General features: G+C 51.8%; 2 protein-coding genes across 2 annotated transcripts; one reads left to right on the top strand and one right to left on the bottom strand.

The window, feature by feature from the left end:
* Window positions 1-34: 34 nt before the first annotated feature.
* PHYSODRAFT_470577 (hypothetical protein) lies at window positions 35-12,000 on the bottom strand (the record flags this gene model as incomplete). The annotated part of the gene is made up of 14 exons (XM_009517389.1): window positions 35-619; window positions 690-777; window positions 850-3,441; window positions 3,521-3,834; window positions 3,921-4,521; window positions 4,654-6,811; window positions 6,950-7,834; window positions 7,904-8,699; window positions 8,880-9,107; window positions 9,189-10,056; window positions 10,123-10,388; window positions 10,465-10,834; window positions 10,910-11,010; window positions 11,083-12,000. The coding sequence occupies 14 exons, from the start codon at window positions 11,998-12,000 to the stop codon at window positions 35-37; spliced, it is 10,770 nt and encodes a 3,589-aa protein (XP_009515684.1).
* Window positions 12,001-12,322: 322 nt separating this feature from the next.
* Window positions 12,323-13,418, top strand: PHYSODRAFT_358493 (hypothetical protein; the record flags this gene model as incomplete). Its single annotated transcript, XM_009517390.1, has 1 exon — window positions 12,323-13,418. Exon 1 carries the CDS (start codon window positions 12,363-12,365, stop codon window positions 13,416-13,418), a length of 1,056 nt encoding a protein of 351 aa, XP_009515685.1. The 5' UTR covers window positions 12,323-12,362.
* Window positions 13,419-13,736: the final 318 nt, after the last annotated feature.

Here is a 13,736-nt window from a genome sequence, read left to right on the forward strand (position 1 = left end):
TTATATGTTACCAGTAGCCATGGTTTGCTCTTGTCTAGCTAGCTTCGAATTTTCGAAGCTGGTCGTACACCTGCCGGAGCGGCTGGGTGGCCTCTTGGTTCTCCGGGAAGAAGCTCAGGAAGTGCCCAAGCTGCCGGACCCACGGAAGCAGGAGCCTCGGGAACGCTACGGCATCAGCAGATTCGCCACCAGTCCTTGCGTCACCCACGAACGACTGGAAGACCTCGTGGTTGAACACGACCCCGTACGCCAGATCAGCCAGCGCGAGACTGTGTCGTACCGCGTTTCCGCGCACGCCATACCAAACCAGTTCATCCGTGATGTAGTAGAAGTCGAAGTACAATGCCCGATACGATTGCACTAGCTGGTACAAGTCGTCGCGGCTCGGTGCTGCGGGGATTGTCTCCGCTTCTTCAAACGTCTGCATTGCCGCGTGGGTGAGATTCCGAGGGCTCAAGGGCGATGCCAGGTCGAGCGCGTTCTCGAGATCATTCAGAATCTCAGCCAGCTTTGGTGCGGGCGAGCTAGATGACTGACCAGAAGAAGGCTTGGTCGAAGCTTGCGGCGACAGTGACTTCTCGTGGTACGAGATCAACCATTTCCACGTGTACTGGTAATTCTGCGAAAGGCACAATCCAAAATGATAAGTTTCACGTAGGAATGTGTCCTGGTGATAAACACTAACGCACCTGTAGAAACTTCGCGACGATATCCTCGAGTGCTGAAACAGGATAGCTCTCGCTGATGTTGGGCGGGATGTAGAAGCTTGCAACGTTACTGCAGCAAACAAAGCACATCGTTAGTTCAACATACAAATAATAGGATAATCAGCATGCGTCAGCCTAATACCTGCACGTAAAGCATAGCGTTACTTGGTAGTGCTCCGCAAATTGCTTGATGTTGTACAGAGTGACGTGCTCCTTCACGCTGTGATCCCAAAGCTGGTGGTGTTTCCACAAAGCTGCAACGTCTGGTTTCACCCGGAAAACTGCAACACTCAGCGGCTGGATGGTCACCAATAGTGTTGACCTCCGGCCAGCGCATACTCCATGATCCAGCAAATCGACCTTGGCAACACCAGGCTGGGTCAATTCTTCATCAATCGCCAGACTGAAAAACATACTGTCGTTCCTCAGCGCAAGGCGAGCATTTGAATCGCTCTTCGTGTTCCGGACGACCAGGAACTTTTGCGTCTCATCAGCAGCTTTCACAGACAGTTCCGGGTTAGAAAGAGTCGACTCGAGCATTGGGAATACCAGACCAAGGAACGTCGGCTGGGCTGAGAAATAGGTTTCCCTCTGTAGTGGAGACTCGTTAGTCTCGCCATTCGCCACGTTCACCATCAGCTGGGGCTGGCTGCAGATAGCGCGTAGTATTACTGTTTCCCTGAAGTCTTTCACCAATCGGCAGCTCACGTAGACTTCAACTTCACGCACCCACGGATCATTCACTTCTATGTCGGTCAGCAGTTCACTGCCTCCAGTGGAAGGCAGCACCAACTGCTTAGGCTGAGGTCGGAAATGTAAGAACACTTGCATGCTTGAGTGGGCTCCGAGAGTGACTGTGGTCACTTCGTTAAATGACATCGGAGATACAGAAAAGCTGACCTCCTGTGGTCTAGCGTTAGTTGACAGGATAAAGTCGAGGCTCAATCCAGAGGAATTCTCGATCACAATTGAGTGGTTCTGGTAGAGCTTGTAATAGTACACCTCACTGAAGTCAATCATCAATCGTGGAGCACCGCCAGGAGTGATTTCTGGTGGCATTTCAACACTGGACCGTCGAGACCGCTTCGGATTCCCATGATTTGACACGAGCACGCGAAACAGGTTCGACGTAGGGTCTAGCCCAGAAGACATACCACGCAGCGAATTCAGATCGGCGATAACTTCCAACCTGATATGAATCACCTTCAGGTCAGATGGGTTCGCCAGATTCTGAAGAACCATGAAGGTTGAATACACCCCAACAACGCCCCGAAGAAAATACAGCACCACACTCTGGTAACTGTGCCCTCGATCTAGTGTTCCCCGCTCACGACTGAGTTGCAACCATGACCGAGCGTTCTTATCAACCAGCATTAAGCGATATTCAACGGAGTCAAGTCCCGGGTCGGCAGCACTAGCGGCGCTGTAGAGACTCTCGATTGTAATCTCCCACTCCACTTCTCCACCATTTCGAACTGTGTGCTGCCCCACATCGATCAAGTACCGCGTATTTTCCAGAGAAGAATACTCCGCCGGCGTACAACCACGAATTGCTAAGACAGGTAAGTGGTTTTTCCTTCCAACAGCACCTGAACGTATTGACGAAATGTCGAACTCCTCGAAGTTGTCCAGCCCCGATGACTCTGATTGCTCATAAAGCTCGTCTTCTAAGTGAGTTTCCAAAGTTGGCCCGGGATAGAGCTTACGGGACTGGACAAGGCGCTTGTTACGAGCCTCGAAAGCTGCTGACATGAGCGTCTTGTCCAATACCACGCCGCCTTGTTTTGCACTGTCACCTCCAGTACTCTGCTGTTGCAGTACTAGCAGCACATCAACTTCTGTTGACACTCCAGCGTCCAGGCTTGAATCAGCATCTCGCACAGTCAAGAACATGTGATTCTGTCCACTCTCAATCGCCGAAATATCTGGGCCGCCGTCTGCATCCCACGAGTTGCTTCGCCAGGTGGGGTGGTGGCGCATTTTGTGCAGCGCTGCTAACTTTCCGGACGGACTGGCATCGCTTCCTTCGCGGAATGTAGCTGTGCTTGGGGTAGATGAAGCGGCTTCCTCGAGGTGAACAGTAACTTTCACAGATTCCCCGGGAGCAATTGTACCCGATGAAGGCACTGCAACAGCCTGAATCCATTCGCTCATCGCGCACATATCCGACTCCGTCGATCCCGCAATCAGGCACAAACCCGGTTGGTACATTGAAACCGGGCTAATGGCAAAGTTCAGTACTTCGACTGTCGAAGGATTTCTAACCCAGAAGCTTTCGGAAGCATTCCGCAGCTGATGCACGACGTTCTGTGACGAAGCTCCTGATAGCGCAAGTTGAGACGGATCCCTGGCCTTCTCCGGTTTTGATTTCAAGACCGGTGGCAATTGATCGACCGGAATGTCAGCCGGCAATTCCGTTGCTGTGGCAAAAAAGTGAAGATTGGATGCTGACAACAGAAAAGTCTTGCCCGGTATGAGTTTCCCCTTCACGTGAACTTCTTCCCTCTGCGCAGCATCCTCCATGTTCTGGATGCTGACATCAAGCCAAACGCGTCCAAGGTCCAGTATTTCAGACGTGGCACCATTACTTCCTGTCGACCAAGTGTCAGCTGGGAGGCGAGCGGATGGAACGACATGACACACAACACGAATATCCACCGATTCACCGGGCGCAATGGTAACCAAACTCAACGGCGTGTTCGCAGAACGAAGCATCAGCAGCAACTCAAGTGTTCTGGATAAAACAGTAGCATCAACAATCAATGAGGATCAGCACTTTTGCAATGGAGAAAGCTAGAAACTAGACAACTTACCGGTCGAAAGGGCTGTGAGTTTGCGAGGACAGTTTTACCGTCAGCTCTTCGTCGTATACATTTCGTAGCGAAAACCAAAAACTGGCACGGTGCGGTAAATCCTGCGGAGTCGGAACTGTGACCGGTGGAAGAAAAGCGATGTGGCCATGCTTAGGTTCTGCCGATTCCATTCCGTAGTCGGAGCTTTCCGGGTCCACCACCAGCTCTGCGTAGCTCGAAATAATCTGAGCACGAACCAACACATCTTTGTGGTTATGAGGATTGTAGAGGTTCAAAAAGCGAAGCGGGAACTCGTGGGCACCGGCCGTCAAAAACTATGCGATTCGCAGTCACAACAGCATAGTTAGTCATCGATACCAGAACAATGGGATGCAATATCGCACGAGTTTGACCAACTTACCTCTCTTGTTCGCACTAGCTCAAGCTCAAGAACGCACGATGCCCTAGGCAATATCTTCCACGCACTCCAGCGCGACGATTCCTCATCGCTTTTCAATGGTTTCTCAGCGTGAAGCGCAAGCATCCGAAGTGAGGGGACGTGAGCCTCCGAATCCCGATGGATCAAATCATTCAGCTGTACACGACTCGCGTCGCGGACATTGCGTACGTGTATGCATGCCGGTAAATTGGCAACGACAAAAGATACAGCAACATCGGAAACATTTTTCACCAAGACTTCAAAAGTAGATGATTCCCAGCCAATAGCGTAGCCGATTTTTCCCAGTGCAATGGACTTATCTCCAATGTGAAAACGAGACTCGCCATATGAACCTGACACGTTTACCACTTTCAGTGTGCACGCTTCTTCGTCGCCAGTTTGTTCATTGCTCTCAAAATTCTGGATTCCAACCATACCCCGAAGTGGACACAGTTTTCCGCTTTCGATTGCATCAATAGGCAGTGGCACCGTCGAAGCAATAGATGCAAAGCAAAACGACAATGAGCAGGCACTGTTAGCCGCTAGTGTGTATGAATCGCCGAAAAACACGTTTGCTTGTTGGCTCCGCGACTTGGCGCCCAAGGACCCCGATCTGTGCAATCTTCTTGCATCATCGGTGGAAGTGGATCTGGCAATCAATCCTCCTCCATCTGCAGTCGTAGGCGCAACTACTGGCTGACCTTCCTGTCTCCACTTATACGTCAGCGGAAGGTTACTTAGCGGACGCACCTTCATGGTACGATCTGTTGTGTTCGTGAGAACGAGAACTGTTTCACCACCTTGCAAGTTTTCTGGTGAAGGCTGGGCTACAAGCAAGGTATCTTTGCCAGACTCTCCATAAATTCGATATTTGCGACTTGTATTCTCATGCTCGCCACAGCAAGACGAAGTGTCGGTCAATTCATCCTCCAGCTTGATCACATTAATTAGCCCAAAATCAACAGTTGGCACCGTCAGTGCTTCATTTCCTGTCACATCATCCAGAACTGGATTTCCCACAGTAGGCAATCCTGAAACCTCGCAGCGCAGTTCACCACTATCCACGAATAGTACGACATCGACGAAACTTACTTTGCCGGGGTAATGAATGTTTTCCACCATAATGCGACGTCGAAACAGTCCATTCGTGTATGCCATCATACGGAACTCAATATTTCCGGTTTCACCCGGGGGGATTTCTCCCTTTTCGTGCTTCAGCGAAATGTGAAGCGAGTCGTCATCATCTGAGTACCCTTCGGTTGCGTTTGTCACGAAAAGGCGGTACCCAAGGGGTAGAGCCTTGCTCATGTTGATGAGTTCGAAACGACCTTCGTGTGTTTTGCATTTTTGTAGTCGCCCGCCGTTGTACTCAGCGCCGAAGTCGATCAATGAAGGTGCCACCCGAGCGATGCTTGCTCCAGCCACGCCAACAAACTTAACGGTGAACTCCGCCAGCATTTCGCTTTTGTCTTCTCCAGATGGGTCCGGCGTTGCAAGCAATCCAAACAGTTGTACGCGAATGCCTCCAACAAGATCTCGTGTCGAGCCTGTTCTAATTGCATCAGAAGACAGTCGCGGGCGAATTGCCACGAAAAGATCAATGGACTCCATTCCTTTCATCATGACGTGAGTTGCTTCTCGGTGCAAGCTTGCGTCCTCGTAAACGTAACACTGAGTCTTCAAATTTGATGAAGCACAAATAACGAGTGTATGGTCGACTTGGCTTTGCAGCGTGAGTTTGTGCACTTTGCTGAATCTCAGGGACACATTCGGGCTGTCCGCGGCCGTATCTTGCATTTCAGGTGTAACGTAGCATGGGCCCAGGTCGAGAACTTCCAATTGACCGGTCGCTTGAGGGTCCAGTTCAGGAATCCGGACGTACACTGGTCTTGTAACGCGGACTGACAATGTCAAGACTGACGTATCCAGACGGTCACCGCTAAGATTTCGCAAGACTATTTGCTCATTGTGCTGTCCAGGTATACTACCTCTGTACACAAACGCAGCGGTCACAAGCGATCCAGCTGCCACGGTTCCTGTCGCATTTTCGAAAATAATATCGCCTCCAACAACCGACGGCGCTGCAGTAGACGAGGAGCTTGGTGCGTTCTGATCACGGGATCCGGCCAGCAAAAGGAACTGCAGAGCTTGGTGAGACCGGTTGTGGATAACCATTTCACCTCTTACCTCGCCTCCCTGCTGATGCTCCCCCAAGTCCAGGAAATCTTTATCGAAACAGAGCGATTTCTGCACAGCTTTAACCACAGCCACACCCACCGACGAAACTGGAGTGCTCGAGCTTGCGCCCAGCGTATTTTCCTGTGGCGACGAATTGCTCGGTCGATAGAAAAAATCGATACTACCCGCGTTTAGTTCAGCGGCTTCAGATACGCTCTCCAAAATCGAGCGAGTCACGCAAGATGCCAGAGGGGTCGATGAAGCGAAACCAGCGTCGTTAGTGAAACACCACTTGAGATTCAAATTCACCGTGCGATCAGGGGGAATTCTCAGCTTAAGAGGAAGCATATTCCGCAAGTCAGTTGTATCGGATAAGGCAGGAACTGTCTTCGCGTCCTCCTGTATCAAAAAGTCACGCGGAACGATCTCGCATGACAGAGCGAGGACATTTCTGAATGCATTCGCTGGATTCCATACCACCTCAACGATTCCTGCACCTTTGTAAGAAGGGGATCCCAAAGAGAGCGTCAATGACCAGCCACGAGTATCCGTTGGTGATTCTTCCGCAGGCACCAGCAAGTTTGAAGTTGTGGAGGATACTCCGAGCTGATCGGGTGCAATATCCACGTTCAGCCTTCGGGCAGCTGGAATCGAATCTGGTATTTTAATGGTAAGACTGCGCCGACGTTCCGCCCCTTGAGATTCAGCCTCTGGTGGTGCCGTCATTGATGGCAAGACGTCATCATAACGTGAAACGGATGCACTACTAGCATCGCGCGCTTTCCGGGACTGAGTTTCGAGCGGATGCTCAGTAACGCCGGACGGCACTCCACCGGTATTTGGGTGCGGGGGAAGCGCAGACGGAGGCTTACGCCCTACAGCTCGGCAGAAGGCACTTTCACCTGCAACCGTTCGCAGAAATATTTCTGCGTTATACTGCAGCTCCTTCACCACGTCCTTGTTCTGCTGCTCGAACAAAAGAAACTTCCCCACGCCTACCATGGGAGTGGCATCTCGACGCAGTTGGCGCTTCTTCATTTTTTGGCTTGTGACGGCTCCACTCTTATCACCATCCCTTGGAGAAGTATCACCGGACTTGATGGGTGCGAAAATTGCGTATGCCACAATTCGACCAGTTGCCTCCGCTCCCAGGGAAAAGTGCAAACTATTTGTACTGGATGACACCAGTCCAGTCTTCGTGTCGACGGCAGGTTTGTTCAACTGGCGTGATCGGCGACGTCGAGAACGCGAGCTAGACTCTGACTCGGAGAGCTCTGATTCACTGTTGGCACTATCGTACGCATCAAACTCTCCCACTTCACTACTTCCTCCAGACATCCCAGTCGCCTCCGCGTCACTGTCCACTGGCGTGCCCGGTTCTTTTGCAGGTTGTTCGCCAGACAAAAGTGCCTTGACATGTGCAATCTTGGCGTTCAACTTTACAATCTTGTCCGCTTTCTTTTTCGTAATTGCAATACGCAATTTGTGCTCCAGTTTTTCCAGTTCTTCATCCAACTTTTTTTCCTGCGCCTGCGTGATAACCGTTGTCGGCGTTTCGTCGACCGAAAAGAAAAATGTTGGCCGCATACTAGGTATTGTGAAACTTGGATCTAGCTGGATCACGTATTCGCGTTTCTTCCGGCTCGTGTTTCGGACAGCAATCTTTACTTCGTCTGTTTTCTCGCCTACGAGGCATTTTCCAAAAGAAATTGTTTGTCCTGAGGCGAGCATAGACGTAAACGCGGTGAGTAGGGTTCATCATATTGATTTTCAAGCAGGATGCGTACCTGATTGAAGAAGTTTGAAGGTTTCGCGCTTGACCACTTTTGCCTTAATTGTGACCGAGACTGAGTTCTCCGTATCTTGCACATTGATGATTTTCAGCTTTTCTTCAAAGGGGCCTGCTAAGGTCGGCTGGAACTGGAAGCAAATTTCTTTCGTGCCAAATGCTTTGACCACGCCAACCTCACCTTCCTTTATCTGAAGAAATCCAGACGAGATAGAACCTGTTTTCTCCACACTGTACACCAGCGGTGTAGCTGACATGTTTTGCACAACCAGTCGCTTCGAGCTCTTTGATGATGTCGCAATGCGACCGAAGTTAATGTTCTTCTGATTCACATTCATCACCGAGCGGCAAACTCGACTCTTCAGCAGTAATTCTCTTACTGATGACCGCGTATCAAATGGGTGCTTTGATGCAGCCCACGCCGGCTTGCTAGGATCAAATTTTGCTCCATCCGTCACTGCTTTCTTGTTACCTCCAGGGGGAAGAGTAATCATAATCTTGTGCTTCTCCACTCTTGTCTTCGAGACATCCTTTACAGCAGCTGTCTCAGCAGAAACTGGGTTAAACACTGCCACAATTCTTTGACGCGATTTTGCCGGGATCCGCAGATTGCGTTCCTTGTTGGAATTCAGAAGAACTAACTTCTTCTCAGCAAAGAGTGTCTGCAACCGCTTCGATCGCTCCCGAACCATCGCCACAATTTCTTCCTCTTTTTCCTTTGACGGTAGAGAACTGTGGCAATAAGCATCACAGTCAGCACGCGATTTCGCAAAGAGCTGCAGCAGGGATGCCACCTCTTCCGACGAACTTCCGTCGGCATGTGAAGTCGTAGGTGTCAACGAGAAGGCAGTAGCAGCTCCGTCAATATTCCTCCTCTCGTCCGCTACCCCTTGCAATTGATTTCCGCGAGTTTCAGAGGCACTAACACTGTGCTCCAAACGGTTTTTATCACCATCAAATTGCTGACCAGAAACTGATCTAGAGATGCTGGGTCCAACTACAGATTGTTGAGGAGCCTGGGTCGTCATTTTCTTCGCCAGTAATTCACGTAGCGCTGTGGATTTGCCTCGTTTCACACTGTTTTTCCCATCCGTTAGCTCGGACACGCTGCAAAATGACCTCCGTCGACGGATAGTCCTACTGATAACCTGCGGGCTGATTTGCGCTGAAGGATTGCTTGGGTTGCCACCGCCGACACTATTCTGCGAATTCGTAGAAACAGAAGAAAGACGGACGTCGCTTTCCTCCTCCTCGTTTCCCGCGATTTTTGCTGGGGTTGCCACATCGTCGAACGAGTGTTTTATGCAGTACAACCGAACTTTCGATGGTGCAGAACTTTGAATATTCAAGTGAAGCGGGGCATTTGTGATATTCTCCAAGTCGAACACTTGAATTCCAACCGAATTGATAGTCACATGCTCAAAGTTCAAAAACGCAGACCTTGACTGAGTCAGCAACTTGTAGAACAGCGAATGGTAAATCACATGGTGTGCGTCCATATTGCTCGAGCGCACACATATCTGCGGAATATTGCTCTTGTTCTTCATGTTGATGATCGAAATGAGTCGGGAGTAATTCGGGTTCGTCTTGCGCGGAATGATTTCAATTTTGAGCTCCGTCGACTGCTTTGGCCCAAGCATCGTGTCGTCGTTCGGCACCGTCGAAATCACCTTGGACGTTACCAGTGGTTTCACCACCGTGGGTAATTCAGAATGGTTTGTTAGCATGCACGAGCTGCTCTTTAACTCTCCAATATTGCAATCCCCCAGGTGTAAGATTGAGGGTGTCACTGTCACCATCGACGTACAGGTACGGGCACGGACATGAATCGATTTGCCGAGGGTTCGATCATACACACGCGATTGAGCTTGCTGCCATGCACCTTGCATTAAAAAGCACCGGAATGACACACGAAAAGTTTGCTTCGTCAGACGAGCAGCCTTGAGATCCACTGCATCTGAGTTTTCTCCATATAAGCCTTCCAAGTTGCTATTCGAGACGGGTGAGTACCATATTAATATGGTCCGCTCGACTCCAGGTGGCAAGTCAATTGTTTCCACGAGAAAATTAGACGCGCTATTGTCGTCGACAGGGGTTGAATGTCGCTTTCGGGCTTCGACACGCGCACTTCGTTCAGGAGAGGACCTAGGACTGTTGTACGGTCACAGAAAGTAAGTAAACACAAAGGCAACAAAACTATCGAACCATGATCATTACCTGTCCACACCACTGTCATATGCCAAGTCTCTTATACGAGAAGGAACCTTGACGGACTTTTTACCCTTGGTCCGAAACGCCTTTTTCCTTAAGTCAGCGTTTCCTCTCGAGCCTCGCATCTTGGGGCTCCCAAGAGGACTTTGAGGGGGCGCACGAGGCTCGCGATCAAATTCAAAGTCATCATCCAAATCATCCGCATCACCCATAGGATTTTCCTCGAAAGAGTTTCGCTTCGTTTGTTGGAAGTCCTCTTCGTAAAAGTCCCCCTGGTATGACAGCGTGAACATCAACAACTCAATCGAGCGGATAATCTACGGAGCCAAAACAAAACAGCGCACTAACCTCGTTTTCGTCAGCCTCTTCGTCGCTGTCGAGCCCGTAAGCATCCATGTTGGAAAAAGACTGTGGGGTTTTGGCACCATCAGGTGATAGTGAGCCCTTCAAACTAGACCCATCATTTGAGTTTGTCGGAGAAAGAAGTTCATCGGCGCGCGGGGCTCTCGAAACGCGCGACCGATTTTGCTGCAGCTTCAGCTCGAATGTAACCTCTTTGGGCCGATCGCTAGTCAACTCAACGTGCAGAGCCACCTCTGTCATGTTGCGCATCAGGATCACTTTCGAGCTGGGAATTCCAGTATAGCAATCGCCAAAATCCAATCGACTCCCGCTCATGAGGTATGAACCACTAGGCTCCTTAATTGACAATCCTTCCCTGTTAGCAATCAAAACATGTTGGGTCAACATTCAGGTCCAGTACAGTGGCGTGAGCAATTCCAGGTATGCATACCTGTGGTGCTCTTGGTTCGTGATAGCATGAATCTTGAGGGTCTTCACATTCCTCGAGTCATGAAGATTTTGAGCCTGAATCTCGAAAAAGCGCTCCCCAATCTGTACGCGAAGCAACCACATAAAGTGCGATAAGAATCAGCGTGAATAGTAGGGATAACCTCGTCAAAGTACACTTACTTCTGTAGGGCGATAGGTAACACGAATCCGCACGTGTCCATACGCAGCAGCTTGCAACGTTTTGTCTCCAATCACATATCCGGAATTGTAGTCCGTACACACAAGTAACTCTTTGTTCTCGCTCCATGTCATCGGCGACACCAGTTTAAACAGCAAAGGTATCTCGGAACGGTTCCAAACGGTGAAGTCTTTCACAAAAGACCCACCAGGCACACAGTCGTCGAAATGCAACTCCTTGACATCCAGCCTCAGCAGCGAGCGACACACTTGCCCCTGCAATGGCACCAGCATCTCCGGAATGGGCAACCTGCTAGTCACACTTCCATCAACAAAGGACGCCTGCAAGATCAACCTTCCCGATAGCACGAAGCACGACGTTTCGCTGAGGTGCGCGCGCTCTTCCTCCGACGAATCCCCCGCCGCCACGTAAGCCGAGTTGCTCGCAGCATTGTGCGGCTGCGTCAACTTGGTGCACATAGAGAACATGATTCTCTTGGTTTCTTTTGGTTCCAGCTCAATCTCGTCCACGGTCCCGATGTGGTTGAAAAGCTCGTTGTAGCCCTCGCAGAGGTACACGTTCTCGGCGCAGAGCGCGGCCTTGGAGGACGAGCGCAGCACGGAGAACGGCACGTGGTTGAACTCGTCGGAGGCCACCGCGCGGTCTTTCTCCTGCTGCAGCTCGCGCTGCATGATGCTGACGTTCTCGTTCTCGAGCTGGAAGCCCCATTGGCTGCTCTGGAAGGGCTTGCGCAGCTCCGCACGCAGCTGCAGCTTCAGCTTGCGCGCCTTCAGGTTGGTCACCTCGAACACGAAAATGTCCGACAGGTCGTTGAGGTAGATCTCGCCCAGCCCCAGCAGCTCGCCCTTGCCGCCACGATACTCGACGCGGCTCTGCTCCGCCTTGCTCAGCATGGCCACGGCCACGGCGGGCGGCGGCGGCGCTTGCGAGCGCGCCGCGGGGACGTTGGCAGCTGGAGCTGGAGCTGTTCGAGCGCCAGATCCGACGTCCGCGTCGCCTGGGGCCGGCGCGGGCCCCGCGCGCTTCTTCACCATGGTTTCCGCAGGTCGAGGTTAGCTTGGGGGCAAGGAGGCGGGCTCGATAACTCGGTTAATCATCTGGGGATTGGCTGAATCCGAAGGGATATAACCGATAATGGACCAATCACGATCCAGTGTTGCCGGATCGTTCTCCATTTAACCGTGGGCAGAATCAATCTTGCAAGATGCAGGCGAGCGAAGCGAAGCCCAAGGCTGCGGCGCCAGCAGCGACGTCCATGTCGGACGCCGCCTACGCCTTCGACGAGGAGGTGCTCAAGGACGTGCGCAACAACAAGGTGTGGATGCAGGACCCCAAGTACTTCAAGAAGGTGATCGTGTCGCCCGCCGCCACCATGAAGATGCTCAATCACGCCAACTCGGGCGTGGAGAAAGGAATCAAGAACGGCGGCAAGCCCGTGGAGATCATGGGGCTCATCATGGGCAGACCTTCCACGGGCACGGACAGAGACGCAGGCGATGCGCACACCCTCGTGGTCACCGACTGCTTCCCGCTGCCGATTGAAGGCGCCGAGACCCGCGTGCTGGCGGACGACGCCGAGGTCATCAACTACATGATCTCGCTGGGCGAAGCGGTAGAGCAGACGCGCAAGGAGAAGTTCATGGGCTGGTACCACAGCCACCCGTTCGACGTGGAGGTGCACAGTCACTGCTTCCTCTCGGCCACGGACGTCAGCACGCAGCTGCAGTGGCAGCGCTCCGAAGATCCGCACGGCAACCCGTGGCTCGCCATTGTGCTGGACCCGCTCCGCTCGCTGGCCAAGAAGCGACCGGAGATGGGGGCTTTCCGTGTCTACCCTCCGGAGTACGCCGCTCCGGTGAACGAGACGCCCGATGGAACGATTGTCACGGACGAGAGCGCGAGACTGGAACGCTGGGGCAACTGCTGGAACCGCTACTACACGCTGGAGATCGACTACTTTATGAGCTCCTTGGGCTCCCAGGTCGTGAGTGTGCTTTCGGAGGAGTTCTTGTGGATGCGCACGCTGAGCTCCAACACGATGCAGGAGCGCGAGAACCGTGACCGCTTCTCGGAGCGAATTCAGTTGCTGGCGAACAAGCTGGACGGCTGCGAGGCCCACCTCATGCCGCGCACTGGACGCAGCGCCTCGCGTATCGGTGAGTACTACGTCCCGGAGAAGCAGCAGTCGCACATGGAGGCTGAGGAGTCGGCGCTCGACAAGATCACTCAAGCTGCGAATGAACTCGCTATTGAGAACTCGCTTGGCCAGGAGCTGCAAGTTACCAAGAAAGCCCTCTTCAATGACAAGTAGCGTGGTTTCGTTACCACATCGCATATCGTTAAGTAATAAACATGGACTGCGTGGATAATTTTCCAGCATGATGCGATAAATTATTGCGCTCACGGGCCGATGTTGAGAATTTGTGGCTGCTTAGCTAAAAAGTCTGCAGTCTAAAACAGCTTTGTCTTGGTTCTTCCTTCTCCCATGGCGAACAGTTCTTCCGCAATCCGTTCTTGCTCTTCCATAGCCTCCAAATTTTCCTGAAGTGCCTCACGATCAGCGTTGTCGACCACACTCACGACAGTCTGCTGAGGGAACAAAGAGGCTGTCGAGGAGCGCGATCCGTAG

The sequence above is a fragment of the Phytophthora sojae genome (assembly GCF_000149755.1).
Source record: "Phytophthora sojae unplaced genomic scaffold PHYSOscaffold_1, whole genome shotgun sequence".
In the NCBI taxonomy this organism is placed as follows: Eukaryota; Oomycota; class Peronosporomycetes; order Peronosporales; family Peronosporaceae; genus Phytophthora; species Phytophthora sojae.